Below are 25,240 nucleotides of genomic sequence, written 5' to 3'. Positions count from 1 at the left end.
AGGGGATCTCATCGAAACCTATAAAATTCTGTCAGGCCTGGACAGACTAGATGCAAGAAGGGTGTTTCCGATGGCCGGGGAGTCCAGAACCAGGGGTCATAGTCTAAGGATAAGGGGTAAGCCATTTAGGACTGAAATGAGGAGGAATTTCTTCACCCAGGGACTGGTGAACCTGTGGAATTCTCTGCCACAGAGGGTGGTGGAGGCCAGTTCATTAAATATATTCAAGAAGGAGTTGGATATATTTCTTAAGGCTAAAGGGATCAAGGGATATGAGAAGACAGGGACAGGGTACTGAATTTGGATGATCAGCCATGATCTCATTGAATGGTGGAGCAGGCTCGAAGGGCCGAATGGCCTACTCCTGCTCCTATCTTCTATGTTTCTATGGTGATGGTTTTTATGTAACGTTAATTTAAATTTGGACTTTGAGGTCCTACTTTAGAGTGGCTTTGTAAATAAGTATTAATGCACTTCTTTCTTCTCTCAAAGGGTTTCTTATTTTCATGGATGGCTGCATCATGCATAAAAAGGTTGGGGTGTTACTGGGTAAGTTTTTTTTTCCTAAACAAGTGTCTTCACATTTTTTATTTTTTTTGACTTTAGACGTGCAGATATTTAAATATTTATCAAATTCCACTCCATCAAGGACTCTAATATATTTTGTCAGATATTTCTTAATTGAACAATGAAGGATTTTTCCCCTAAACCAAACATAATTAAAAACCTGTAAAATAGTTTCAGATGTAAAGATCTCAATATTTTGTCCTAAATGTCCATTTTCAAATAAATTAACTGCAGAGGTTTATATTTCAAAACCCCACTGTGTCATGTGGTGTCCCGTGAAATATTAAAACCAGTTTAAGGTTATTTGCTAACAATTTTTGCAGACAACGGAGGATTTTGCATTCAGAAGCTGTAAACAGCACTCAATATTAGGTGAGTAGCAATGTTGCTTTGTTTTTTTCACAAATGGAATTGTTTTTAAAATAAGAGGGCAATTTTAGTTTTTTCAATTTTTATTTATACCATTTTATTTGTCACACACAGGTAGCCCAGGTGAATATATTCTAACAATGGCATTATTATACTGATCAACATTGAGAATTATAAACCAGATATGTAATATTGAAATGAAAACTACTGTAGTGGTAATGTTAATAACGAGCATCAATTAACACGTTCACGTTTCCAATATTTAGCTCTTACCCATACCGCTCGGATAAAAGCAGAGCAGCACGGTGGCATAGTGGTTAGCACTGTTGCCTCACAGCGCCAGGGACCCGGGTTCGAATCCGGCCTCGGGTGACTGTCTGTGTGGAGTTTACACATTCTCCCCGTGTTTGCGTGGGTTTCCTCCGGGTGCTCCGGTTTCCTCCCACAGTCCAAAGATGTGCGGGTTAGGTTGATTGGCTATGATAAAAATCGACCCTTAGCGTTAGGGGGGATTAAATACGTGGGGTTACGGGGATAGGGTGGGATATGTGTCGGTGCAGGCTCGATGGGCCGAAATGGCCTCTATCTGCACTGTGGGGTTTCTATGATTCATTTCTATGATTTGGCATTCATTTGAATAAATTTATTGGTGTGAAGATGATTAATTACTTGCCTGTTCTGCTGTGACCTCATATCAAATACAAGCAGACATCAATGTTGACAATAGTTTAAGTTGTTCGGTGTTGAAGCTAAGCATATTTAAAATCAAGTGACTTTTTCAATATTGACTTCACTAGGGCAATATTTCCAATAGAATGGCGTGTTCCTTTAAAGCACTATTGTCCATGTTTCTTAAACTATTGATATAGATTTACAACAATTTTTAAATTGTAGTTTTAATTATTAATTTAACAATGGTAAAAATCTGATGTACAACTTAGACCTTCATACAGGTTTTATGCCTAAACACAGTAGGAGTCACATATGCCAGCACACTTCATAGGGGGTTTTAAAAAACAAAATGGCAACTGTTAAATGGGAGGACAGAAAATTATAGACTAGATACTGTTGTGGCTAAAACATACACTATCCAGGGTTGAATCACTCTTGTAAACAACTTGATCTAAAATATTTCAAAATCAAAAATTAGGAACAATTCACAGAATAATCAACATATCTGAATGTCAACCTACCTAACTTATAGAAAGATTTATATCGCGCCTTTAACAACCTCAGGACATCCCAAAGCGCTTTACAGCCAATGATGTACTTTCAGCAAGGTCCCGCAATGTGATAATGACAAAATAATCTGTTTTTGTGATGTTGAGGGATAAATACCCCAGGACACCGTGGATAACTACCCTGCTCTTCTTCGAAATAGTGCCATGGGTTCTTTAGCATCCACCTGAGAGCGCAGGCGGGGCCTCGGTTAAACACCTCATCCTAAAGGACGGCACCTCTGACAGTGCAGCACTCCCTCAGTACGGCACTGGAGTGTCAGCCTAGATTTTTGTGCTCAAGTCTCTGGAGTGGGACTTGAACCCACAACCTTCTGACTCAGAGGCGAGGGTGCTACCAACTGAGCCACGGCCGACACTATAGAAAATAGCAGCTTTTCAATATTGTCACTGGTGCAAATATTTATTAACACTACTATTTCGAGTGTAGTTTTAAATCAAGTAATTTCAGGGGGTTTTTCCCAATTGTAATTTGCATAGCTGATCTATTACTAGGCAGCTTTTCATCTAATGTCAGCTGGAAGTTATAATATCTTACAATAATACTGCAGTAAAATGATTAGCTATCATTTCACAACCCAAGGTGAAAGGATAGTGCACTGAGTATATCATCCAATTCCTCTCACTCACCCTGTGTTTCCAAAGAATATTCTATCAAAGATTCAACATTTTAATTCATATTCCAGGGTTTTAAAGGGTGGATAGGTAATGTTGGCCCTTACTTTGGGAGAGCATTCTTACCAATGACTTTAAATAATCAGGTCTTACTGAAGCACAAAGATCCCTGCAGAACAAGCTGGACTATTTCAGTGTATTTCTTCTTGAAAGTGTTAGTATAGGGGACTGAGTGGTGCAGTGGGTTAGATACGAACCCCTTCACTTGTAGAACCAGGTCTAGAATGAAATGATAAAGAGGCCGCTGTGTGCTGGCTGAAAGCTCACATGTGCAATGAGTTTGGGCAGTCTCACTCCAGTTCTTAGTCAACTTGATCCCACAGCACAAAACTGCCACTAATTCAACAACTAAACTGGCAATCTCACTCAAGAGATTTTTCACGATGGCTAGAGTAGGGAATGGAAAAATCTCATGCTGGTGCAGTAGGTGGTGTTTTTCTAGTGGGAGCCGAGGCCGTTTTTTGTGTGGCAGTCATAACATTTAATCGTCAGAAATGCAATTCTATTTCTCCCCAGTGTTTGGATACCAATTTAAGATGTTCATATCAAAGATCATAGAAGGTCCACGCACTTAATAAATTCACTGTTTATTAAAGAACAAGGCACACAATCTGGTGTTAATATACTTCTGCATATCCAACTTGCACTTTTCACAAATCAAGAGTAGGAACTCAGAGTCTGGGCTTTCAGACAAAATGAGGCTTCTCAGGTACAGAAACAGAATCATATACTAAAAGACCTCCAGAACTCCTGATTTTAGATACAGGTCCAATGGTTTAAATTTTTATTGACAAATGTGGGTGGTGTTTTCAAAATTTATCTGCTCCGTCTAGCAGAATATTTCGGCTTTTCTTTGTGTATTTCTCCACTGCATTGGAATGGCATTGGTTTAGTTATGAAATCCAAAACACATTTCATTGCTGGGGATAGGTTTCAACTATCATTCCGTGACCCTGAAAAGAGAAAATGCAAGTTATCAACATAGTCGAGTAATTAATTGCTGGAAAACTTAGATGAGATACCCAATACTGTACTCATCAGTCATGCTGAAGATTTAAGATGTCTAATGGTTTAAACCTAAATGCATGCACACATGAAGAATGGTAATTAGTTGTGGGTTACAACAAATCATTTCTGGAGGCGTAGATAGGCTACCATTGTCAGGATATGGGGGTGGTGTGAACTCAAAACTATCAATGAATTCAAGCATGTTGCTGGAGACTAATCATTGGGGCCAATTTCTTTCCTTGTATTAATAAGTGAAACATTGGTATTTGTAAAGGATATCAGATGATTAATACAGGTAGACTATCCTTTATCCGAAAACCTCGGGACCAGCCGAGTTTCGGATAAAGGAGAATTTCGGATTTCGGAAGGTGGGTCGGCGGGGGTCCGCGGGGGGGTCGCGCGCACGACTTACGCTGATGCTCAGCGTAAGTCAGTCGGGGTCGGCGGGGGTCGGGGCCGGCGGTTGTCGGGGCCGGCGGGGTCCGCAGGGGGGGTCGGCGGTTGTCGGGGTCCGCGGGGGGGGGGGGGGGGGGGGGGTCGTGCGCACGACTTACCCTTTATCCGAACTTCCGAAACCGGAACCCTCTAAAAACCGAAGGTTTTTTCGTTCGTACGCACGACTTACGCTGAACGAAAAAACCTTTGGTTTTTAGAGGGTTTCGGTTTTCGGAAGTCCGGATAAAGGGTAGTCTACCTGTAGTAAATTACAAAATTCAATGCAATTTAAGGGAAATCAGACACGATTAATATTTCAGCTGAACGCAAAGACTATGTTGCTTTTTTAAATTCATTAATAGCAAGATGTACGACATACTGAACAGTGAATTTTGTAATCGTGTTTTAAGATGATATTGTGGAAACGGTTTTCTCAATCACCCGTTGCCGTGGTGTGACTTGGACCACTAAAGCAGTATTAACAGATTATTCCAAATTGTGAAATTTTTACTATCTGCCATATTAAAGTTGAAACATACATGATCAAAAATAAAAGCCAAACCTGTCCTCCAGCAGCACAAGCTGCAACTAGTGCATACTGTCCGCCTCCCTTGATCAGTCTGTGAGCAGCTGTTGTTACAAGGCGGCAACCTGTGGCACCAAAAGGATGTCCCAGAGATAACGAACCACCCCAACAGTTAAATCTATCCATTTTAGGAACACCGACCTAGTAAAATTACAAAAAGTCTTACAATGTATAATAAAAAGCATAATTCATTGGTTGCATTTAGTTTAGACTCGTTCTACCGGTTTTCAGCTTTGTTGGTCGCTGGCTTGTGATTTTATTTTTTTCTCCGCCACTGTGATCTACGGTGACCTCCAACTTGCATCAATTTCGCAATCATCTTTCTGCATCGATACCAACTCTCATTTCTACAGCAGCAACCTCCATCCCCAAACTCTCTACCCTTCAAATAGCTTCTGGACTTCACTCGCCTGCTTTGGATAGTGGTTTGTTGATGCTCCGTACCGGCCCCATCCTGCTTATGTCAGCTTTGTCCTTCCATGGGACCTCTGACTTTGACCCTGGTCTCCCTACTATTGTCTCTAACCTATTCCCTGCTACCAGGATATATGTATCCCATTAATGACTACATTTAACCAGGCCTATGTAACCTGAGCTTTTCCCGTGTCCATCTGTGTCTGCACTTTGGCTGCCGCTCTGGTCCCGAGCCATTCAATACTTCTCCACTTTTTCTCCCCCTTTTCCCTTAATCCCTCCCTGACCGCTCTCTCCTGTCATCATGCCTCCTTTCATCTCTCCTCTCTTGGATACTCTGCCCTCCCAAATCCCTACCCCAATCCTTTATTCTATTGTAAGGGGATAGATAGGCATTTCTGCAGCCACAAACGAGACTCCAGGATGGTATGTTGCCTCCCTGGTGCAAGGGTCAAGGATGTCTCAGAACGGCTGCAGAACATTCTGGAAGGGGAGGGTGAAGAGCCAGTTGTCGTGGTGCATATAGGTACCAATGATATAGGTAAAAAACGGGATGAGGTCCTAAAAGCTGAATATAGGGAGTTAGGAGGTAAATTAAAAAATAGGACCTCAAAAGGTAGTAATCTCAAGATTGCTACCAGTGCCACGTGCTAGTCAGAGTAGAAATAGAAGGATATTTCAGATGAATACGTGGCTAGAGGAATGGTGCAAGGGGGAGGGATTCAAATTCCTGGGACATTGGAACCGGTTCTGGGGGAGGTGGGACCAGTACAAAAAGGACGGTTTGCACCTGGGCAGGACCGGGACCGATGTCCTAGGGGGAGTGTTTGCTAGTGCTCTGGGGGAGGGTTTAAACTAAAATGGCAGGGGGTTGGGAACCTGAGCAGGGAGACAGAGGAAAGGGAAACAAGGATAGAAGCAAAAGAAAGGAAGAAGAAAAACAAAGGTGGCAGTCAGAGAAATCAAGGGTTTAAATCAAACATGGCCACAGTAAATAATACAGGAAACTTTCGTTTAACCGGAGGTTAAATGTCCGGAAAGCTCTATCTACCGGCAAAATTCAGGAGCCGTTTCCTATAAGTTTTTTTTTACTTCTCGTTGCTTTTTTTTTTCCACTCAGGCTCTGCAAGGTCTAGCTGAAGCTGTTGCTTAGCTACAGAGACGCTTTTAAGCTGCGGCCGACTGTTTTGAAGCTGTTGCTAAGCAACAGGGTTTGTTGATTCATACGGAGCTTTTGAGCTCCGTGTGAATCAACAGTAGCGCTGGTTTCTACGGCAGTTTTGATGGTACGGCACCAGCTCGGTCCCGTCAGTGCCGGGTACCAGAAAGTTTCCTGTAATTCTAAAAGGTGCAAGAGTGTTAAAAAAACAAGCCTGAAGGCCTTGTGTCTTAATGCGAGGAGCATTCGTAATAAGGTGGATGAATTAGCTGTGCAAATAGAGGTAATAATGGATATGATATGACTGGGATTATGGAAACATGGCTCCAGGGTGACCAAGGCTGGGAACTCAACATCCAGGGGTATTCAATATTCAGGAAAGATAGGCAAAAAAGAAAAGGAGGTGGGGTAGCATTGCTGGTTAAAGAGGGGATTAACACAATTGAAAGGAAGGATATTAGCTCTGATGAGGTGGAATCTGTATGGGTAGAATTAAGAAATACCAAGGGGCAGAAAACGTTAGTGGGAGTGGTATACACACCTCCAAACAGTAAAGCGGAGGTTGGGGATGGTATTAAACGGGAAATTAGAGACGCGTGCAATAAGGGCACAGCAGTTATCATGGGTGACTTTAATCTACATATAGATTGGGCTAACCAAATTAGTAACAATACTGAGGAGGAGGAATTCCTGGAGTGTATACGAGATGGTTTCCTGGACCAATATGTCGAGGAACCAACTAGAGATCAGGCCATCTTAGACTGCGTATTATGTAATGAAAAAGGATTAATTAGCAATCTTGTTGTGCGAGGCCCCTTGGGTCGGAGCGATCATAATATGATAGAATTCTTCATTAAGATGGAGAGTGAAGTAGTTGACTCAGAGACTAGGGTCCTGAATTTAAATAAAGGAAACTACGATGGTATGAGGCGCGAGTTGGGAAGGATTGATTGGGGAATGTTACTCACATGGATGAACTACAGAATTTGTTCATCCCGGTTTGGCATAAAAATAAAACAAAAAAGGTGACTCAACCGTGGCTAACAAGGGAAATTAGGGATAGCATAAGATCCAAGGAGAAGACATATAAATTGGCCAGAAAAAGCAGTAAACCTGAGGACTGGGAGCAGTTTAGGATTCAGCAAAGGAGGACAAAGGGATTCATTAAGAGGGGGAAAATAGAGTATGAGAGTAAGCTTGCAGGGAACATAAAAACTGACTGTAAAAGCTTTTATAGATATGTGAAGAGAAAAAGATTGGTGAAGTCAAGCGTAGGTCCCTTGCAGTCAGAATCAGGGGAATTTATAATGGGGAACAAAGAAATGGCTGACCAATTAAATACATACTTTGGTTCTGTCTTCACAAAGGAGGACACAAATAAAGATGTCGGGGAACATAGGGTCTAATGAGAGGGAGGAATTGAAAGAAATCAGTATTTGTAGGGAAATGGTGTTGGGGAAATTGACGGAATTGAAGGCCGATAAATCCCCAGGGCCTGATAATCTACATCCTAGGGTACTTAAGGAAATGGCCCTAGAAACTGGTCATCTTCCAAAATTCGATAGACTCTGGAACAGTTCCCATGGACTGGAGGGTAGCTAATGTTACCCCACTATTCAAAAAAGGTGGTAGAGAAAAAACGGGGAATTATAGACCGGTAAGCCTGACATCGGTAGTGGGGAAAATGCTAGAGTTCATTATAAAAGATGCAATAGCAGAGCACTTGGAAAACAGTGACAGGATCGGACAAAGTCAACATGGATTTACAAAAAGTAAATCGTGCTTGACTAATCTACTGGAATTTTTTGAGGATGTAACTGGTAGAATAGATAAGGGAGAACCAGTGGATGTGGTGTATTTGGACTTTCAGAAGGCTTTCGATAACATAGAAGATAGGAGCAGGAGTAGGCCATTCGGCCCCTCGAGCCTGCTCCGCCATTCAATGCGATCATGGCTGATCATCCAAATTCAGTACCCTGTCCCTGCTTTCTCCCCATATCCCTTGATCCCTTTAGCCTTAATAAATATATCCAACTCCTTCTTGAATATATTTAATGAACTGGCCTCTACTGCCTTCTGTGGTAGAGAATTCCACAGGTTCACCACTCTCTCTGGGTGAAGAAATTCCTCCTCATCTCTGTCCTAAATGGCTTACCCCTTATCCTTAGACTGTGACCCCTGGTTCTGGACTCCCCGACCATCGGGAACATCCTTCCTGCATCTAGTCTGTCTAGTCCTGTTAGAATTTTATAAGGTCCCGCATAACAGATTAGCATGTAAAGTTAAGGCACATGGGATTGGGGGCAAGGTACTGACTTGGATAAAGAACTGGTTGGCAGACAGGAAGCAGAGTTGGAATAAACGGCTCTTTTTCTGAGTGGCAGGCAATGACTAGTGGGGTACCGCAGGGATCGGTCCTAGGACCCCAGCTATTCACAATATATATATAAATGATCTAGACGAGGGAACCTCCAAGTTTGCAGACAACACAAAGCTGGGTGGACGTGTGTGCTGTGAGGCGGATGCCGAGAAACTCCAGTATGATTTGGACAGGAGCATGGCAGATGCAGTATAATGTCGATAAATGCAAGGTTATCCACTTTGGTGGCAAAAACAGGAAGGCAGGTTATTATTTGAACGGCAATAGATTGGGAGGGGGAAGTGCAACGAGACCTGGGTGTCCTTGTGCACCAGTCGCTGAAGGCAAGCATGAGGAGCAGCAGGCGGTTAAGAAGGCAAATGGTATGTTGGCCTTCATAGCGAAAGGGTTTGAGTACAAGAACAAGGATGTCTTGCTGCAGTTGTACAGGACCTTGGTGAGACCACACCTTGAGTATTGTGTGCAGTTTTGGTCACCTTATCTGAGGAAGGATGTTCTTGCCATGGAGGGAGTGCAGCGAAGATTCACCAGACTGATACCTGGGATGGCAGGAATGACGTATGAGGAGAGATTGGGTCGATTGGGCTTCTACTCGCTGGAGTTTAGAAGAATGAGAGGGGATCTCATTGAAACTTATAAAATTCTAACAGGACTGGACAGACTGGATGCAGGAAGGATGTTCCCGATGGCCGGGGAGTCCAGAACCAGGGGTCACAGTCTAAGGGTAAGGAGTAAGCCATTTAAGACAGAGATGAGGAGGAATTTCTTCACCCAGAGAGAGGTGAACCTGTGGAATTCTCTACCATAGAAGGCAGTAGAGGCCAATTCATTAAATATAGTCAAGAAGGAGTTGGATATATTTCTTAAGGCTAAAGGGATCAAGGGATATGGGGAGAAGGCAGGGACAGGGTACTGAATTTGGATGATCAGCCATGTTCTCATTGAATGGCGGAGCAGGCTCAAGGGGCCGAATGGCCTACTCCTGCTCCTATCTTCTATGTTTTGTATTACTCTTTGACCTTCCTACTCTCCTGCCACCGTCCTAGGCTTGACTCCCTCTTAGACAAGCCTACAGCTTCCCTCTGTGCCTCTCGACATCTTACAAAGGGCCCGTCCAGGCACTCGCCGCTACCTCCTTACGAGCACGCAACCCCAACTGTCCTATCCTACTCTCTTGCCAACCTTCACGCTAATTGGGGATTAATCTTGCCAATCTCCTTCCCGTCCTTCTCACTCCCCCAGCACTGACGCTGTGGATGCTGGCAGTGGGTCAGCCATCACCGACCCTCTCCACATCTCCCTCCAAAATGTCCGTTCACTTGCGAACAAGGCCCTTGCCATCCATGAGTTTACTGTGGATGATTACATCGACATCATGGCCCTGACTGAAACTTGGTTGAGGGGTGATGACACCTTACCCTTAAATGAAGCCTCCCCACCTGGCTATACCTTCCTACACTTGCCCCGCTCAGATCGCCATGGCTCTCATCACCAAATCACACCTTGGCTTGTTCCCCTACTCCTCTTGCACTTTCTCCTTCTTTGAGCATCTCACTTTATTCCACCCCTCTAATTTAAAATTCTAGGGGGGAAAAATTCGGTAGCGACCATTTTGGGGCGCTAAGGGACCAATTAGCACTGCTGACTGCGAAATTGAGTTTTCGCACCCCAAGAGAGAAGTAGAGCGCTACACACTTCTCTTAGGGCACTACCGTCTGAGAGCGGGGCGCTACCTTCAGAGCACTAATTAAGTTCCGGCGTTGTCAATTAGAAAGTCGTCAGACAGACTGGTGCCTTCCAGTTCTTAAAGGGGAGGTTTAATCATGCTGCACAGCTTCACTGATTATTGCTGCTTGTGAACTGGGCCTGCAAGGAGCTGCAAGCCTTCACTCAAAGAATAATGGCTGATCAGAGGCCCAGAGAGAGAGCTGGTTCAGCAACCACGCTTTGGAGGTTCTGGTCGCAGCTGTGGAACGTCGACAGGTAGCGCTCTTCCACAGGCCTTTAGGATGTGGAGGGAGATCGCCCAGAAGTGTGATCCACAGAACTCTCACCCAGTGCCAGAAGAAATTTAACGACCTCACTCGGGTGGTCAGGTTGAGTACATGCTTCAAAAACCTCTACATGCCACCATCTCAACCTCACTCTGCACACACTGTATAAACAGCCACATCCCCAACATTCACCCACCCACGATGCCCACCTACTAAAAGTCACATCCACATCTTGCATATATTAACAGCTATTCAACTATGGTAGGCACATCTGCCAAACACGCTTTCCTTTTTTTTTTTTTTTTTTGGAGGCCAAGCTTGCTCACAACAGGAGGGAGCAGCTACGGACAGGAGGTGCTGAGGCGGACCTATACCCCCTTACAGACCTGGAGGAGCGAGTGGTGCGTATTATTGGGGCCCAGGTTGTTGGCGCTGTGGCCATCGGAGACATCGACCCCCTTGGGGACAACGGTATGTTCATCACCTCTCCCTCTTCTCTCATACCACTTCCCCCTCACACCACAGGCCTTTCCCACTTTCCATTTAAATATACCGTCTTCATTCCTTGCTCCCTTCCTGCTTCCCTCCCCTGACCTTAACCCTACTCTTGTGCCTTTGTGCTTTCAGATAATCAACCACCACATGACCAGCCTGTCCCTCAGCCTCCCAGTGGCAGTGACGCGGGAGGAGAAGGAAGAACAAGCCAGAGCCTCACTATCTGTGTCTCCCGAAGGTGCTAGGTCCGATAATGGGGCGGACAGTCACCGGAGGGGAGCCTAGTAGATGGGTCTGATGTGGGTGAAGCTCCGGGACCTAGTGGGCTGCAGCAACGCCACGGGGAAAGGAAAGCTCGGGGGCTATCTCCCCGGAGGGGGGAGTTCGCGCGCGAGTTCTGCTGCATAGGAATCGGATGAGGATGTCGATGTGGAGGCGTTGACCAGACGGGTGATAGGCATGCACACCAAGCTCATACGTGCAATGGCAAGGGTGCCCAAGAACATGAATGCACTAGCAAGGAGCGTGGAGGAGTCCACCTCCAACACTGCACTCAGCTCTGCTCACACCATCGAGCCCATCCTTGGCAGTTTGCAAGGATGGTCGATGCGCAGAGGCCGTGGGGACCAAGACCTCATGCTGCGTGTCATGGGTGAGGTGGCAGCAGCTACTGCAGCACAGCTTACTGCTGTAATGGAGTCAGTGGTTGCTAGTATCCAAATCTCAGACTGCTCTCATGCAGTCTCAGATTGATGCCACGCAAGCGCTGACTGCTGCCATTGTCGCCGGGTCCACCAGGGATCTCACGGTGCTGCAGCAGGCCAGCAATCTGTGCTCGAGCAGATTGTTCTGGATGGGGGGGACGGGGCTGTGTGTTGGTCGAGCAGGAAGGTGCTGTCCTCGCTCAGGATGACAGCATTCCTGCTCCCACCACTGCCACTCTGCCTTTGCACTTGCTGCAGCCTGTAATCCAGCCATCCCGGACTGCTGCCGCCCATGCGGCGGTGGTGCAGTCTGCAGCCGGGCCTTCCAGGCCCGGAGCTGGCCGAGGGCATCCTGCAAGGCCATCTGCAGTCACTGGCTCCCAGACTCAGCAGCCTTGCTGCAGCCACTGGGGCCACATTACGGAGGAGCAGTAGGGTTAGGAGGGGGAACTCAAAAGGGGAGGGAAATCATTGAAGGGGGGAGTAAAGAATATTTTCGTAGCAAATGGAGGTAGTGTGTTAATAAATTGATGTGTTTGTAAACAAATAGTTACGCTTGTAAATAAACAGTTCTGTTTGGTAAGAAAGAGTTGTGTTTATTGATAAATGGTTGTGTTTGTTTATGAATAGTTGTGTTTCATAAGAGAGTTGCGTTCGCTAATAAATTGTTAATTTGACATTGCCTATTTTGTAATGTTTCTCATTTGACCTTTGCCCGGTGATAGGGGCTGCAAGCTGGAAGTGATGATGTGGTTGTGCTGCGCAAACACCAGGTACTCTATCATTCATTGGAAGCGCTGTGTAATGAGGCGCTCAGGCACGGCCCTTGCAGAAGCAAGATTGAGTGCTTCCCTCCTCCGTTGCTGCTGATCCTCCTCCTCTCCCTCTTCCTCCTCCTGAGGTGGACCTCCCATCCCTGGTGGCAACGGCTGGGCCCTCAGAATGGCCAGTATGTGCAGCATGCAGCACACAACGATGAAAAGGGAGACTCGATTAGGGGAGTACTGCAGGGCTCCTCCAGAGCGGTCAAGGCAGCAGAACCGTTGCTTTAGCACCCCAATAGTCTGTGTCATGAATCTTACCATTCATGCAGAAATGACTCGAGATAACACTGGGCGGCCAGCTGGTGGCGCCGTCCAAGGAAAGTATAAATACTCGGGTGTTGGGCCCAGCTTGCTCAGGACGTTTTTGTAACCAGGAACTAGTACTCATGGTTGTGAAACAGTTGATTAAAGCCTTGTTTGATACTCAAACCAAGTGCTTAGTAGTTTTCTTACGTCAGTCTGTTCGATCAAGTTCCTGGTGACGGTATGGCTGTCACTGTATGCGTGCTGAGCAGGAGTGTTGGGGTTGCGGAGGGGTGTCATCAGCCAGGTGGCGAGCGGATAACCCTCGTCTCCGAGCAGCTAGCTTCATGTGGTGGGTGGAACAGTGCTGGGTCTGAGCGGTGCTAGAGGGCCAGGTGCCAAGTGTTAGCACTGGCACGAAATGCCGACTGAATTTCACGGGCGATGTTGGAATTACCGTGCCCGGGCGGTAAGACCCTAGCACCCCGCTAATTGGAGGTGCTAAGGTACCGAATTTCTAACCCTAGTTCTCTACCGCCCACCCAAGTACCATAAAAATTCTATTACCGAGATATCTTCACTGCTTTCCTCCCTCAGCCTCTGCACCGAACGACTTCTCATCCTCGGTGATTTCGAACTCCATCTCAATTCATCATGCTCTCTCTCCTCCGAGTTCACTAGCCTATCCTCCCTTAGTCTCTCCCTCCATGTAAACTCCCCAATCCATATTCATGGCCACCCCCTCGACCTTGCCATTTCTTGTGGCCTCGCTACTCCAGTTGTGTCAATCGCAGATAAGGCCATCTCCGACCACTTCCTCGTAACACTCTCCCCCCACATCCCCCTTCCACCAACCCCCCCCCCCCACACAACCCTACTTCCTTCTGTGTCTGCCCCGGAATAAACTCTCTCCCAACCGCACTTATGAAATCCCAACTGTCCAGCCTTTGGCCCGCCATTCACCATGACATTTCTGCAGCTACCGATCTGCTCAACCACATCCTCACCACCTTTGATGCCCAAGTCCCTATTAAAACAATTACTCTCTCTTATCCTGGCCGTTCGCCTGGTACAGCTCTCATCTTCGCTCCCTTAAGTCCAATGGACGCAGACTTGAACAGATATGGTGGTCAACTGGTTTAACCATTCACCGCCAGATCTGGCTGGACCACATAAAGCACTAACGGGTCCTGCTCTCATCTGCCAAAATTGCTCACTATTCCAGAATCATTCTGGAATGCAAAGATAAACCCCAGCTTCTATTCTCCACTGCTAACCATCTTCTTAAACCCCTCTCCCCTGTCTCCTCCACCCTCACCTCCGACAACAAGTGTGAGGAGTTCATGGACTTACCTCTGGTGTCTCCCAAGGATCTATCCTTGGCCCCCTCCTATTTCTCATCTACATGCTGTCCCTTGGTGACATCATCCAAAAACACAGCGTCAGTTTCCACACATACGCTAATGACACCCAGCTCTACCTTACTACCACTTCTCTCGACCCCTCCACGGTCTCTAAATTGTCAGACTGCTTGTCCGACATCCAGTTCTGGATGAGCAGAAATTTTCTCCAATTAAATATTGGTACAACCGAAGCCATTGTTTTCGGTCCCCGCCACAAACTCCGTTCCCGAGCCACTGACTCCATCCATCTCCCTAACATCTATCTGAGGCTGAACTACACTGTTCGCAACCTTGGTGTCATATTTGACCCTGAAATGAGCTTCCGACCACATATCCACGGCATAACGAAGACCACCTATTTCCACTTCCGTAACATGGCCTGAATCCGCCCTTGCCTCAGCTCATCAGCTGCCGAAATCCTTATCCATGCCTTTATTATTGCTAGACTCGACTATCCCAACACACTCCTGGCTGGCCTGCCACATTCTACCCTACGTAAACTTCAGGTCATCCAAAGCTCGGCTGCCCGTGTTCTGACTCGCACCAAGTCCCGTTCACCCATCACTCCTGTGCTCGCTGACCTACATTAGCTCCCGGTTAAGCAATGCCTCGATTTCAAAATTCTCATCCTTGTTTTCAAATCCATCCATGGCCTTGCCCCTCCCTATCTCTAATCTTCTCCAGCCCCACAAATTTTTTGTCTTATATACTCCTGTGTAGCGCCTTGGGACGTTTTACTAATTAAAGATGCTATATAAATACAAGTTGTTGTTGTAGTGCAGCACTGAAGGAGTGCTGCACTGTTGGAGGATGAAAGACATTAAACAGAGGTCCCATCTGCCCTCACAGGTGAATGTAAAAGATCCCATTGCACTATTCGAAGAATAGCAGGGGAGTATTCCCGATGTCCAGGCCAAAAGTTATCCCTTAACTAACATCACTAAAGCAGATTATCTGGTTATTATCTCATTGCTGTTTGTGGGACCTTGCTGTGCACAAATTGGCTGCTATAGTTCCCTACATTACAACAGTGAATGCACTTCATTGGCTGGAAAGCATTTTGGGACATCCTGAGGATGTGAAAGGCACTATATAAATACAAGTTCTTTCTTTTAAAATCTCTGCGGCAGGAACAGCGTTATTGTATGTTTTTGTATTTGCTTAAATTTATATATGCTTCTATTGAAAGATTGCCTGTAAGAATTTTCCACGATTGTTGTAGAGTTGTAAAATTGTAGAGCGCAGGTGTATAGGATTGTAGAGCTTCGAGTATTGTTGACTGGCCATGATAGCCACTTAGTCACCATGAACTAATCACATCCCAGTAATCAATTCCACAAGAAAAAACAAGGCAGACATCTATTGAATAAAAAATTGCTGGTTGCAACATTTCATTTCAAAATGCGTGGAATACTCCTATGTCAGGCTCCCTCTCAGAAAATCCATCATAAAAGTGCCCACATCTAACTGCAGCACCAGTTATGCCCATAGGTGGTGCAGTGATGTGTCTTTAAAATGTTAAAAGTCCTGGCATGCAAAACTGATTTGATTGCCACTATGGGTTATGCAATGTTCCCTCTAATTTTTTTTTGGGTGCATGGCCCCTTTAATGGGCTGCGTGACCCATTCAAATTTGATAAGCCGGTCCCAGGCTGTGCGTGACCGGCAGACAGCTGCACGGCCGCGCGGCTCAGAGGGAACAATGCGGGCAATGTATTTCAACCCAAAGAGTCAGCATGCAGGTTGATTACAGTCACTGAGAAGCAGCACAGGAGCGTGTTTGCTGTTATTACAGGACATTAATGGGAGGACAAAGGGTAACAATTGTATGCATTGAATAAAACTTTAATCTAAATGTGTATCATTTCTGATTGATTTTAAAAGCAAACACAGCCCCCATCAATGCAGATTTCCCTGCATCCGAAGTCATTGCTGATCATCGCAAAAGTGCACTCTGGACAAGCGAGGTGGGGAATGAAGTGACTCTCATCAGAGCTGATATTCCAATCTGACAGAAGAGTGGCTAACGAGAACACCCTCTTCCTGAAAGTGTTTGCTTCTCTCCACACTACGCGATGTAGTTTCCCTGTCTTTGCTTCCCCCCCTCCCTGATCCCTTCCCACTCCTCTAACCCTGCTTGACCCTAATGCTGCACTTGGTCTTGACTGCCCCTGTGTGCAATGAAAGATGTCAGTTTAAAAAATATATTCTCTACCTGAACGTCCCTTTATATTTTACTTCCACATTTTCAAATTTTGACCACTTTCATTTTTAGCTTGTTTCATTAAAATAGTTTTACTTTTCATTCCTCGCACCCCACCCCTCATAGGTCACATGCTCTCCGTTCTTCCCAACTTGAATTTCCCTGCCAAGATCACTGCCCACTCAGTCTGCTATTCTGCCAGATCTCATGTGAGAGTAGCTGTGGAGCTAGAGTGGAGAATTTAACAGTGAATTTAAAAAGCAAATTAGAAGAAATGGATTGAAGAGAAAAGTTAGCGAGTCAAAGGAGGAAAAGACAAAAGGTGCAAAGCATATTCAAAATTAATTCTCTGTCATTCTAGCAATTTCTTTCCAATCGGAGGGTCTGAATTTGCATCCCAGACTGGACTACAGAGTTTGTGTAAGTAAATAAAAAGGTAAGTTCAGTTTAAACATACCTTTGACTTTCTGCCCATATAGGTCTTTGCAAACCAGTCAGAGTCCATAGCTTTCATATTAGACAGGATCTGTGCCTGTTTAAAAAGTGACAATTTAAATTCATTACATTACACATTAAGCAAAAGGCCAGAAATAGTGATCAGTATGGACACCACCGTGGTACAACACTGGCTATAAAAACTATAATTACAATAGTAAAAGCACTATTTCATGTAATAATCGCTTAACAGCAAAGCCAGTGGAGATACATCCTACAGGTTACCATTATTGTCCTTGTGACCTCTAGATTTGACTATTTCAGCACACTCCTGGCCGGACTCCCACATTCTACTCACCGTAAACTTGGTCATCCAAAACTCTGCTGTCCGTGTATTAACTCACTCCAAATCCTATTCACCCATCAACCCTGTGCTGACTGACCTACATTAGCCGGCGGTTAAGCAAAGCCTTGATTTTAAAATTCTCATCCTTGTGTTCGAATCCTTCCATGGCCCCGCCCCTCCCTATCTCTGTAATCTCCTCCAGCCCCACAACCCTCAGAGATATCTGCACTCCTCTAATTCTGGCCTCTTTTGCATCCCCGATTTCAATCGCTCCATCATTGGTGGCTGTGCCTTCAGCTGCCAAGGCCCCACGCTCTGGAATTCCCTCCCTAAACCTCTCTGCCTCTCTTTCCTCCTTTAAGACGCTCCTTAAAACCTACCTCTATAACCAAGCATCTGCCCATATATCTCATGTGACTTGGTGTCAAATTTTGTTTTATAACCCTTCTGTGAAGCGTCTTGGGATGTTTTACTACGTTTAAAGGCACTATATAAATAAAAGTTGTTGTTGTCGTGTTATGACAGACCTGGCCACAACATCGATAATAGTAATGCTACTACAGGTCTAAAGAGCTTTGGAACAAAATTGCGTTTCATTTATGGATAGTCCGTGCCTAATCAATCAAATTTAAAAAAAAAAAATCAATTTTATGTTGGATGTTTAAAGGTCAGTTGAGAAGTCAGTCTTTGCACTAAAGAGAACAACAGACATATTTAGCAATTTATTTCACCCCATTAATGCTAAATCAATGCCCTTTCATTCTATTTACTTTTCTGAAATATCCACAATTGCTGACAAACATCCTGGCTACTGGGTTTCCATCAGAAACAAAAATAGATTTGGATACAACCTTTTCACTCATCGATAGCTATAACCAGTATGGACTTCTTCACATGGTTTTCCTGCTTCTATTCGTCTTTAAAGAGTGAACTTACTGCAAAAGCTTCATGGAACTCAAAGACATCAATATCTTCAAGAGCTAATCCAGCTTTTCTCAAAACTTTAGGGGTAGCATATGTTGGCCTGGGATTAAAATAAATCTTAATTACAGAAAGAAAACAACTGGAAAATAATATACAAATTTAATAGTTGGGAGTATTAATAAAAACTACGTACCCTAGTAGCAACTGGTCTTTAGGATCCTGAGAGACATATACAAAGTCCCTGAAATAAACCAAATAGTAAGGTCTATATATTGTTTATTAACATGACAAATTTCTATTTATTTCTTTTATTAGTTCCCTCCAGACAAAAGAGAAACAGACAGCTTTCTTACCTCAGATAGGCAAGAGGTTTGTAGCCCATAGCCAGTGCTTTATCTTCAGACATCATCAACACTGCTGATGCACCATCAGTCTGAAATTAAGACCATGGAAAGATTTACTGGTAAGATTATCCCCAAAGACATGTCCAAACCTTGGAATAGCAAAGAGTTCTTTTAAATTTCCACTCTGGTAGTGGAATTACAAACATCTTCAATTCGTTAAAAATATATTCCACAATGAAAAATCTACTGTTTGATAATGTTCCGGAATTGCCGGTCAGTGGCAAAGTGACGGCACTCACTGCTGACCTCGAAGAAGGCTGCCCACAAAGATCTAGTGATCTCAGTGGCGTGAATTTCAGCTCTCCCGGCCTTTTTTGAATCGGACGCCAAATCAAGCGACTCCCAAGCATCCAGCAAAGTCAAGCTATCGAAGTAGCCAATCACACTGAAGAATTCTCGGACAGCAAACCAGGAAGTAAAATGCACAGATTCTACTTTACTTTTTATAAATTTTACAGAGAGCGAAATGAAGATTGGTACATACACGTATGATTAAGGTAAAAGCTGAAATATCAAACAAACTTTAAAAAAATTATATTGAAAACTTAATTCTTAAATCATATGGAAATATTTGACACTTTTTTTTATTCATTCCTGGGATGTGGGTGTTGCTGGCAAGCCCAGCATTAATTTCCCATCCCTAATTGCCATTGAGAAGGTGGTGGTGAGCCACCTTCTTGAACTGCTGCAGCCTGCGTGGTGATGCGCTGTTAAGAGTGTGCCAGGATTTTGACCCAGTGACGATGAAGGATCGGTGAAATATTTCAAAATTAGGATGGTGTGTGACTTGAGGTGATGGTGTTCCCATGCGCCTGCTGACCTCATCCTTCTAGGTGGTAGGTCATGGGTTTGGGAGGTGCTGTCAAAGAAGCCTTGGCGAGTTGCTGCACTGCATCTTGTAGATGGTACACACTGCAACCACGGTGGAGGGAGTGAATGTTTAAGGTGGTGGATGGGATGCCAATCAAGCGGGCTGCTTTGTCCTGGATGGTGTCGAGCTTCTTCAATGTTGTCGGATTTGCTCTCATCCAGGCAAGTGATGACTATTTCATCATACACCTGACTTGTGCCTTGCAGATAGTGGAAAGGCTTTGGGGAGTCAGGAGGTAAGACACACCGCAGAATACCCAGCCTCTGACCTGCTCTTGTTGCCACAGTATTTATGTGGCTGGTCTAGTTAAGTTTCTGGTCAATGGTGGCCCCTAGGATGTTGATGGTGGAGGATTCGACAATGGTAATGCCATTGAATGTCAAGGGACGGTGGTTAGACGCTCTCTAGTTGGACATAGCCATTACCTGGCACTTGTGTGGCGCGAATGATACTTGCCACTTATCAGCCCAAGCCTGAATATCATCCAGGTCTTGCTGCATGCAGGCATGGACTGCTTCATTATCGGAGAAGCTGTGAATGGAATTGAACACTGTGCAATCATCAGCGAACATCCCCACTTCTGACCTTATGATGGAGGGATGGTCATTGATGAAGCAGCTGAAGATGGTTGGGCCTCGGACACTGCCCTGAGGAACTTCTACAGCGGTGTCCTGGGGCTGAGATGATTGGCCTCCAACAACCACCTTCCTTTGTGCTAGGTATGACTCCAGCCAGTGGAGAGTTTTCCTCCAGATTCCCATTGACTTCAATTTTACTAAGGCTCTTTGATGCCACACTCAGTGAAATGCTGCCTTGATGTCAAGGGCAGTCACTCTCACCTCACCTCTGGAATTCAGCTCTTTTGTCCATGTTTGGACCAAGGCTGTAATGAGGTCTGGAGCCGAGCAGTCCTGGCGGAACCCAAACTGACCATCAGTGAGCAGGCTATCGGTGGTTAAGTGCCGCTTGAAAGCACTGTTGACAACACCTTCCATCATTTTGCTGATGATTGAGAGTAGACTGATGGGGCGATAATTGTCCAGATTGGATTTGTTCTGCTTTTTGTGGACAGGACATATCTCGTCAGTTTTCCACTTTGTCGGGTAGATGCCAGTGTTGTAGCTGTACTGGAACAGCTTAGCTAGAGGCACGGCTAGTTCTGGAGCGCAAGTCTTCAGCATGACAGCTGGGATGTTGTCGGGGCCCATATCCTTTGCGGTATCCAGTGTGCTCAGTCGTTCCTTGATATCACGTGGAATCGAATTGACTGAAGACTAGCTAAAGACTGGCTTTTGTGATGGTGGGGACCTCAGGAGGAAGCCGAGATGGATCATCCACTCGGCACTTCTGGCTGAAGATGGTTGCAAACGCTTTAGCCTCGTCTTTTGCACTCGCGTGCTGGGTTCTGCCATCATGAGGATATTCATGGAGCCTCCGCCTCCCGTCAGTTGTTTAATTGTCCACCACCATTCATGACTGGATGTGGCAGAACTGCAAAACGTTGATCTGATCTGTTGTTTGTGGGATCGCTTATCTCTGTCTATAGCATGCGTCTTCCGTTGTTTAGCATGCATGTAGTCCTGTGTTGCAGCTTTCCCAGGTTGGCACCTCATTCTTAGGTACGCCCGGTGCTGCTCCTGGCATTCCTTATTGAACCAGGGTTGGTCACCTGGCTTGATGTTAATGGTAGGGTAAGGGATATGCCGGACCATGCTGCTGCTGATGGCCCACAGTGCCTCATGGATGCCCAGTTTTGACCTGCTAGATCTGTTCTGAATCTATCCCATTTAGCGCGGTGGTAGTGCCACACAGTACGATGGAGGATGTCCTCAGTGTGAAGACAGGACTTCGTCGCCACAAGACTGTGCAGTGGTCACTGCTACCAATACTGCCATGGACAGATGCATCTGCAACAGGTAGATTGGTGAGGACGAGGTCAAGTACGTTTTTCCCCTCGTGTTGGTTCTCTCACCACCTGCCGCAGGCCCAGTTGGCAGCTATGTCCTTCAGGACTCGGTCAGCAGTGGTCCTACCGAGCCACTCTTGGTGGTGGGACATTGAAGTACCCTACCCAGAGTACATTCTGTGCCCTTGCTACCCTCAGTGCTCCTTGCAAATGGTGTCCAGCATGCAGGACTACTGATTCATCAGCTAAGCAAGGGTGGTAGGCGGTAATCGGTAATCAGCAGGAGGTTTCTTTGCCCATGTTTGACCTGAAGCCATGAGACTTCATGGGGTCCGGAGTTAATGTTGAGGACTCCCAGGGCCACTCCCTCCTGACTGTATACCACTGTGCCGCCACCTCCAGTGGGACAGGACATACCCAAGGATGGTGATGGAGGAGTCTGGGACATTGGCTGAAAGGTATGATTCTGAGTATGACTATGTCAACTGTTAGTATTAACCAATACAAACGGGTGTGCGCGATAATGAGCAAGAAAAAAATCCAATAAATTGCTTTAAAGTCACTTTTTAGATACAATGATCAACATTCCTCTCCTTAATCATAGTCATAATATCTCATTAATTAATTAATATAATTATTGCCTTGCTGTAAGTTATTACCAGGAATGAAGCGTTGGCAGCAGTAATGGTTCCATGTGGTTTGATAAATGCTGGCTTCAATTTAGCCAGCTGTTCAAGCGTGGATGGTCTAATTCCATTGTCTTTGGTGACTGTGTGACGGCCTAATTTAAAGCAAAATGTTGAAATAAATCATTCAATCATAGAAAGTTACAGCACGGAAGGAGGCCATTTCGGCCCATCGTGTCCACGCCGGCCAACGAAGAGCTATCCAGCCTAATCCCACTTCCCAGCTCTTGGTCCGTAGCCTGCAGGTTAGAGAATCCCAAGTGCACATCCAAGTACTTTTTAAATGTGGTTAGGGTTCCTGCCTGTACCACCCTCTAGGCCCCCACAACCCTCTAGGTGAAGACATTTCGCCTCAAATCTCCTCTAAACCTTCCACCAATTACTTTAAATCTGTGCCCGCTGGTTTTTGACCCCTCTGCTAAGGGAAATAGATCCTTTCTATCCACTTTATCTATGCCCCTCATAATTTTATACACCTCAGTAAGGTCTCCCTTCAGCCTCCTCTGTTCCAAGGAAAACAGACCCAGCCTATCCAGTCTTTCCTCATAGCTAAGATTCTCTACTCCCAGCAACATCCTTGTAAATCTCCTCTGTACCCTCTCTAGTGCAATCACATCTTTGCTGTAATGTGACCAGAACTGCACGCAGTAGTCTAGCTGAGGCCTAACTAGGTTTTATACAGTTGAAGCATAACCCCCCCCTGCTCTTGTACTCTATGCCACGGTTAATAAAGGCAAGCATTCCGTATGCCTTCTTAACCACCTTATCTACCTGGCCTGCTACCTTCAGGGATCTGTGGGCATGCACTCCAAAGGTCCCTTTGTTCCTCTACACTACTCAGTGTCCTACCATTTAATGTGTATTCCCTTTCCTTGTTAGCCCTCCCTAAATGCATTACCTCACGCTTCTCCAGATTGAATTCCATTTGCCACTGTTCTGCCCACTTGACCAATTTATTGATATCTTCCTGCAGTCTACAGCTTCCTTCTTCAGGATCAACCACACAGCCGATTTTAGTATCATCTGCAAACTTCTTAATCGTACCCCCTATATTCAAGTCTAGGTCATTGATATATACCACAAAAAGCAAGGGACCTTGTACTGAGCCCTGCAGAACCCCACTGGAAACAGCCTTCCAGTCACAAAAACACCCATCAACCATTACCCTGTGCTTCCTGTCTCCAAGCCAGTTTTGAATCCAACTTGACACTTTGCCCTGGATCCCATGGGCTTTTAACTTCGTGAGCAGTCTGCCATGTGGAACCTTATCAAAAGCCTTGCTAAAGTCTTGCTAAAGGGATCAAGGGATATGGGGAGAAGGCAGGGACAGGGTACTGAATTTGGATGATCAGCCATGATCTCATTGAATGGCGGAGCAGGCTCGAAGGGCCGAATGGCCTACTCCTGCTCCTATCTTCTATGTTTCTGTATCACTACATCAAACGCACTACCCTCATCTAGCCTCCTTGTTGCCTCCTCAAAAAGTTCAATCAAGTTTGTCAGACACGACCTTCCCTTAACAAATCCGTGCTGACTATCCTTGATTAATCTGTGTCTTTCTAAATGAAGATTTATCCTGTCCTTCAGAATTCTTTCCAATAATTTTCCCACCACCGAGGTTAGGTTGACTGGCCTGTAATTACTCGGTCTATCCTTTTCTCCCTTTTTAAACAAGGGTACCATATTAGCAGTCCTTCAGTCTTCCGGCACCACACATGAAGCCAGAGAGGATTGAAAAATGATGGTCAGGACCTCTGCTATTTTCTCTTTTGCTTCGCTTAACAGCCTGGGATACATTTCATCCAGGCCTGGGGATTTATCCACTTTTAAAGCTGCTAAACCCCTTAATACTTCCTCTCTCACTATGTTTATTTCATCTAATATTTCACACTCCTCCACACCGATAGCAATGACTGCTTCGCCCCTCTCCTTTGTGAAAACAGACGCAAAGTATTCATTAAGAACCCTACCGACGTCTCCCGCCTCCACACAGATTACCCTCATGATCGCTAATAGGCCCTACCCTTTCTTTAGTTATCCTCTTACTCTTAATATATTTATAAAACATCTTTGGGTTTTCCTTGATTTTATTTGCCAAGAATTTTTCATGCTCTCTCTTTGCTTTCCGAATATCCTTTTTAATTGCACCCCTGCACTTTCTGTACTCCTGTAAAGATTCTGGAGTATTTAGCCCTCGGTATCTGTCATACGCCTCCCTTTTTTTCTTTATCCTACCCTGCATGTCTCTAGACATCCAGGGGGCTCTAGATTTGTCAGTCCCCCCTTTTTTCTTTAAGGGCACATATTTGGTCTGAACCCTCCAGATCTCCTCCTCCAGATTAGTTTCTTTAATCAATACCGTGACCCCCCTCCCTTTTTATCCTGTCTGAAAATCCTGTAACCAGGAATGTTGAGCTGCCATACCTGCCCCTCTTTCAGCCACGTCTCTTAATAGCTATAATCCCAAGTATCTACCTGTGCCCTCAGCTTATCTGCCTTGTTCGCTATACTCCTTGCATTGAAGTATATACCATTTAGTATAGGCAAACCTCCTTGTTGACTACTATTTAGCCATAGATTCCTCTGTCCTTCCAATTTACTTTCTATGTTTTTGTTTTCCAATTCCAGTTTTTCTTCCCTCCCTATTGACTCTATACTTAGGTTCCCATCCCCCTGCCAAGCTAATTTAAACCCTCCCCAACAACACTAGCAAACCCTCCCACGAGGATATTGGTCCTGTTCCCTTGAGTTGCAACCCATCTGGCTTCTGGAGGTCCCACCTCCCCCAGAAACGGTTCGAATTCCTCAGGAATCTAAAGCCCTCCCTCCTACACCATCTCTCCAGCCACGCATTCATCTGCTCTATCTTCCTATTTCTGTACTCACTAACACGTGGCACTGGTAGTAATCCGGAGATTACTACCTTTGAGGTCCTGCTTTTTAACCTCTTCCCTAGCTCCCTAAACTCTGC

The 25,240-nt window shown here is 45.2% G+C and overlaps 1 protein-coding gene across 5 annotated transcripts in view; it reads right to left on the bottom strand.

Moving 5' to 3' along the window:
• Positions 1-3,420: 3,420 nt before the first annotated feature.
• The window catches only part of hadhb (hydroxyacyl-CoA dehydrogenase trifunctional multienzyme complex subunit beta), a 49,668-nt gene continuing 27,848 nt past the window's right edge, over positions 3,421-25,240 (bottom strand). For all 5 annotated transcript variants that reach the window (XM_085996956.1, XM_085996958.1, XM_085996959.1 and 2 more), the window contains 7 exons: positions 22,243-22,364; positions 18,756-18,835; positions 18,596-18,643; positions 18,415-18,502; positions 17,155-17,229; positions 4,855-5,019; positions 3,421-3,802 (listed from right to left, as the gene is read on the bottom strand). In XM_085996956.1, the coding sequence (XP_085853082.1) occupies positions 3,764-3,802; positions 4,855-5,019; positions 17,155-17,229; positions 18,415-18,502; positions 18,596-18,643; positions 18,756-18,835; positions 22,243-22,364 (617 nt within the window). In that variant the 3' untranslated portion in view covers positions 3,421-3,763. The remainder of the gene's footprint in view (positions 3,803-4,854; positions 5,020-17,154; positions 17,230-18,414; positions 18,503-18,595; positions 18,644-18,755; positions 18,836-22,242; positions 22,365-25,240) is intronic.

This window comes from Somniosus microcephalus, chromosome 9 (assembly GCF_052327205.1).
Source record: "Somniosus microcephalus isolate GS21.2 chromosome 9, FLI_Smic_1.0, whole genome shotgun sequence".
NCBI classification, from domain to species: domain Eukaryota; kingdom Metazoa; phylum Chordata; class Chondrichthyes; order Squaliformes; family Somniosidae; genus Somniosus; species Somniosus microcephalus.
This window is presented reverse-complemented; position numbering and strand designations above follow the sequence as displayed.